Source organism: Microcaecilia unicolor, chromosome 4, assembly GCF_901765095.1.
Source record: "Microcaecilia unicolor chromosome 4, aMicUni1.1, whole genome shotgun sequence".
Classification (NCBI taxonomy): domain Eukaryota; kingdom Metazoa; phylum Chordata; class Amphibia; order Gymnophiona; family Siphonopidae; genus Microcaecilia; species Microcaecilia unicolor.
In genome coordinates, this window is record NC_044034.1 from 17619594 (window position 1) to 17625593 (window position 6000).

The following is a 6000-nucleotide window of genomic DNA, read 5'->3' on the forward strand; positions in this document are numbered from 1 at the left end:
AATCAGCAACAGGAAGGATGCGGGCAGGGCAGCGCTCCGGGCAGGAAAGAGGGGCCTCTTTCCCGCCCCGAAGAGGTCACTAGACCACCAAGGCAGTAGTCATGTATGGGGAGGGGGGGTGACGGGGTGTGTGACGGGGGAGGGGAAATGTGACAGGGGGGAGCGAGGGCGTGACAGGGGTGGGGCGGGGTGTGATGGGGTGTGTGATGGGGGAGGGGAAATGTGACAGGGGCAGAGCGAGGGCGTGACAGGGGTGGGGCGGGGTGTGACAGGGGGCGGAGCCTGTGTCCTCCTTTTTGGGGAACAAAATATGGTAGGTAACCCTACATTTGCACTGGAAGTTTGTCTTTCCTAAGTCATTTCTAGAGCTATTTTTAATACTCAGTGTTTCCCAGCAGGAGGTGTGTGTAGAGGGAGGGTTGTTTTTATACCTAATAAATTAACTGTGTTCAGTTGCAGAGAATGAAGCTCCGATAGACACAAACCTGATTGAGTTTGACACAAAGTAAGCTTGGCAGTGTCCATCTCTTTGGGTGCAGTGGTGGGGCTGAGCTCATTTGCATACAGTGTCTATCAGCTGCTTTGCATGTGGTACCTGTCGTGATGCATGTTGATTGGCTGATTTCTCTCTTTCTTTCTCTCTCTCTTTTCTGCATTATTTCCGCTTGCATCGTCGTCGTTGTCTTGCATGCACGTTGGAAAAGGAATACCAGGGTAAGCTGTGCTTTTCCAGTCAGGATTTTGTATGGGTTCTTCTGGATAGGAGAGTGGGGGGGGGGCAGTTATTGCTGTATGCATAGTTTTCACCTCACCATGTTTGATTCCCCCTCCTCATCCCTTTGAGTGTCAAACTAAACGACCACTTGCTATAAAGGAGCCGGAAGGGAAATCCCTTGGTTGCCCTTCTTCCTGGTGAAGCGATCAGTCTAAAACTTGGATCCTTCCCTCAGGAGTATGCTTGACACCTTGTCAACATACCTAGACCTGCTTTATGTATCTCAGTAACATCACTTACTAGTACACCATGCTTGTCTTTTGATTATATTGGCAATGCTTCAAAAGATACATGAGAGAGAAGTCAATACGAGAATACAATGAAGCCCTAACACTACTCATACAATACTTCAAGATATTGACAGAGATGAGACATTGGAGTTCAGAGAAGATTTACTAAAATGGTGCTTTGTCTGCACAAAAACCCTGCAAAACGGGATCTATAGATCCAACCATGGATGTTCTCAAAGGGGGGAGGGCATATGTATTCGGCTACCTCAAAATTATAAATAATGCATGGAAGCAAAACGTTTGTTCGTTGGAAAAGAAGTTTGAAAACGAAAGGTCATGATAGGAAGCTCCAAGGGGCTAGACTGAGGAGGAAGTTCTGGGGAAGGGGGGGTGTCTGTCTAGCAGGCTGTGTACAACTCATAGCAATCAAAATTGAACCAAGTAGGATCAACAATGAAGAGCCATAAGAGTGGGATCCCCACTGCTATGCAAGTAAGTGTGATATAACAAGAAAAATGATGATTATTAGTGACATTGAATCATACAATTGGGAGCAGTACAGTATAGGGGATGATGTTCTTCTGTTCATGAAACAAGACTAAGACCTGGGGCTGATCATATCTGATGATCTTAATGTTGCCGAACAGATAGATAATGCAACAGGAGAGAAAGAGAGCTGTCTAGGTACATAGGGACAGAAGTGGTCATGGTGATGGTGCCTCTGAAGGGACCTCATTTGGAATACTGTATGAAGTTCTAGAGGCCACACCTTCAAAAAGATATAAACCAGATGGCAACTACTAAAATAGCCAATGGGAACTGACTTAGGAACCTTTTTACTAAAGCGTAGAGTGCGCTAACAGGCATTAGTGCATGTTAAATACTGCTTATCCTATTTTATACCTATGGGCCATGTGGCACTTAACGCATGCTAGCATGGATTAGTGCACACTAAACTTTAGTAAAAGGGCCCCGTAAAGGTCCAACCATGTATACCTTGAAGAAGAAGATATTATAGGTCCAAGATATAAATGCAGAAGAGGCAGGCTTCTTTCAGTGGAGGAACTAGAGTAGAGAACTGCATGGGAATGGAGATTGCGGGAATCCTGCAGAATCCACAGGATTCCCGTGGGTATGGAAGAAGTTCCACAGGATTCCCACAGGAATGGAAGACGTTGCCGTGGCATTCTGCAGGAGTATAGTCAAGATCTGTGGTGACTCCAGAATGAGGCTGGGAATTCACTAAAAGAGGCAATTGGAGCACCAGAATGAGGCATGGAACATATGGAGAGAGAGACCGTTGGAGCGCCAGAATGAGGCTTGGAATGCCCAGAGTGGCAGCCAGAACACCAGTGAGACTTGGAACACTCATTGGTTGAATAGCAAATACCATCCAAAAAAAAACACAGTAGGTAGTTGGGGTTTGGGAGGAAACAGAAGGCTATGAGCAAGTAAATAATAGCGTCGACTCCTACAGGTATGGGTGGAAATTAATTGTAGGGTTGGGTGGGGATGAAATAGATCTTAACGAGTATGGGTGGGGATGGGTTAGATTCCATTGGAGATGGGCAAGGATGGGTGAAATTTCTGTCCCCATGCAACTGTCTACTCTAGAGAGATGGGTTATAGGATGGCATTGAAAAGGGGTAGACAGGAGCACTGGCCAACCAGTGTTCAATTTAATAAATGATGTTAAATTTTAGGTGCCAAAAATAACACACAAGGACACTTGGACGCCCAGTTATCGAATAGCACCTGAGTGCACATTTGCGCCCAACTGCCATTTCACTCCTGTTTTGGCATTTAACTTATAACGCACTGTATAGAATTACCCCGTTAACATTTACAGTAACTGCACCCAGGAATGCCTCCAGCCCTAACTCTTTTTTTTGTGGCAAGTCAGCAAGAGGGTAGATCTGAAGATTTGGCCAGATAAATCTTTTGAATATGGACCTCTATGTTATTAAAGCTACAACTCCCCGGGGACCGGCTGTGTCGATGCAACAAATCTGTAATAACAAGCTATCAAATGCAAGGACCATGGGACCCAGAGTTCAGGTTGTTTGGGCAGCAGCCTTCCAATATTGGTAGCCATTTAGATTGTTACAATGTTTTATAGACAGATGTGGGAAGCGAGAGTGAGTATTGGGTTGCAAAGTATCGTGTGCTCTTTGGATAGTAGACTGCAAAGGAGGAAGATAAGAAAAAGTAACTTGGTTAAGGAGGGATGTCTTTCAAGTGGTCAAGCTTCCACAACTGACAGTTGAGACATCATCAATGTAGACTGAAATAACTGAGCAGACTGGGTGGATCACTTGGTCTTTGTCTGCCATCACTTCATGTTTAACCAAGTTCAAAGGTGCTTAATAGAAAGGGTGATGGCGACATGGAATGACTTCCAACTGGCATACCCTACTGACCCAACATAAATGCCTACATTCTGCAACACAGTAAAACCAACGATCGTACTGGACATTATATAGTCTTCCCTCTCTTCGAACCCCTTTGTGTCTGACTCTAATGTACCCTATTCGACCACAACATCACCTGTATTCGTTTCTGCTGGACTTGGCTAATGCCTTACGGCACTATGTAAGCCACATTGAGCCTGCAAATAGATGGGAAAATGTGGGATACAAATGTAATAAATAAATAAATAATATAATATAATAGCTAAATGATGAGATAAACACAAAGGGTGCTTAGTCGCAAAGAAGTGAAGAGGAAACGATCAACCGGGGCCTGCGGCATTGCAAAATGAACTATATTGGACTAAATGGATCTTAGAGTCCTTCTTTGACATAGTAATAACTTGTGTTTCTCAATCCAGGCACACATTGCTCTCCCGTCACCTCTTGCACTGTGATAGTCCCCCAAACTTCCCCAACTTGAGAAAAGGGCATGCTAAAAGGTTACTAATGGGACCCTGTCATTTCAGTATAAATTGCAGTGCGGAGTCCTTCGCAAGCATTCCTGCTGGTAGAGGGTGTGTTGCAATATTGCACATTCAACCATGAGGGACCAGCAAGTCCCTTGCAAATGAAATGCAATATTTCCCCCACCCTACCAGTTGGAATGCTGATAGAAGACTGCTTGGTGGGAATATTGCTACTGGCATCTCCTTTCTTATTACTTAAGGATTGGGGTCAAGCTTGGGGGTCACATAAGTGGACAGTACCACTTACAGATGCTTTGTACGATCCGGATAGTGTGGGGTGGTACAGGGATGGAGCCAGAAGTTATCTGGTTATCCTAGCTTTATCCAGGTAGCTTTCCAAATGGAGGGCCCAGTATTGCTGGATTGTGCTGGCACAGGTCACTCTATCGCTGTATTGAGCACTGGCAAGTCTCCGAATACTGGTACTGAATAATCCTTACGTTTTTTAGCTGTGGCTCAATATTGACCCAAGCGTTCTTCAAGCAATGTAGTGCTCGTATCATGAAAACTGGTCAGAGATAATAGTACATTGGAATAAATGGGCTGTATAGCCCTCTCAGTTATCCACGTGCAGCTGGGTAAGCTGAGATGTAGAGAGCAAAGCCACGTTTTCAGGAAGAATCTATGGCATCATAAGGGCTAGATCTGGCTTATTTCTGTCTACCCAGCTCCATGTCAGTGAGTGATTTCAGTCCTGTCCTGATTTTCCATCCTGGCCTTGGCAATTCTGCTTTAATTGTGGCACTCCTATCCTCCTCATTCCCCGTTTCTGCATGCCAGCCTCTGGATTACATCTGCTCTTAAATCGAAACCCCTCTGATTTGCCTTCTGAGTTATTGTTCTTGGAACTTGTGCCATCTCCCCAACACACACGCATAGCCGCACACACACACACACACACACATATACACAAACAAATACACACACCCAAATGCATACTCAGACATCCTTACCCACACACAGACACAAATAAACACACCCATATACATACACACATACACATCCTTACACACACACAAACACACATATACACACACAAATACACACACCCATCCATAAACACACAAATACACAGACCCATGTACATAATCACTCACACACATTCACATTCTTACCCACACACACACGTACACACCCACACACATATACATACACAAACAAATACACACACCCAAATGCACACTCAGACATCCTTACCCACACACAGACACAAATAAATACACCCATATACATACACACATACACATCCTTACCCCCACACACACAAACACACATATACACACACCCATATACATAATCACTCACACACATTCACATCCTTACCCACACACACATGCACACGTACACACCCACACACAAATACACACATCCATCCATATACACATACATATCCATATGTACTCACACATACACACATATACACATCCTGACACACACACATGCACACTTACACCCAAATATATGCATGCACATACAAATGCACACATCTATATACATACCCACACACAACTACACACATCCTTACACATACGCCCACAGACACATACTATACACACATGTATATCTGATGTATTATTTATGTGCTGTTGTAAGGCATCTAGATTTGTAGATAGGCAGCATATAAGACATTTTTTAAATAAATGTAATAAACACACATATACATACACAAACCCAAACACATATGCATAAACACGGATAATAAAAATGTGCATGATTAATGCTGTTCCTGTTATTCTCTGGCTAGTGACGATGACATTGTATTTGAAGACTTCGCACGCCAGCGGCTGAAAGGAATGAAAGACGACAAAGAAGAAGACGAGGAAGGGACAAACTCCCCCCAGATGAACGACAGATAAACAGGCTGATTCTTTTTGCCTTCTCCGTGTAATAATTGTGTATTGGGCCTCCTTCCTGCTTTGAACAAGAGGCCTGTGAATTTCCCGGATTCGGACTGTGGGTAGAATCTTACGGCTGTGCCATAACATGTCACTCCGCCTTGTGCTACATAGATCTCAGCTCCATCAACACTGTGTGTAGGCTGCCAGTCTACGGCTGGA

The 6000-nt window shown here is 44.3% G+C and overlaps 1 protein-coding gene across 1 annotated transcript in view; it reads left to right on the forward strand.

Annotated features, from left to right (window-relative positions):
- The window catches only part of ARRB1 (arrestin beta 1), an 88317-nt gene extending 82518 nt beyond the window's left edge, over positions 1-5799 (forward strand). Inside the window, exons 14-15 of the mRNA XM_030199747.1 lie at positions 454-505; positions 5688-5799. Of these exons, the coding sequence (XP_030055607.1) occupies positions 454-505; positions 5688-5799 (164 nt within the window). The remainder of the gene's footprint in view (positions 1-453; positions 506-5687) is intronic.
- The last annotated feature ends 201 nt before the right edge of the window (positions 5800-6000 follow it).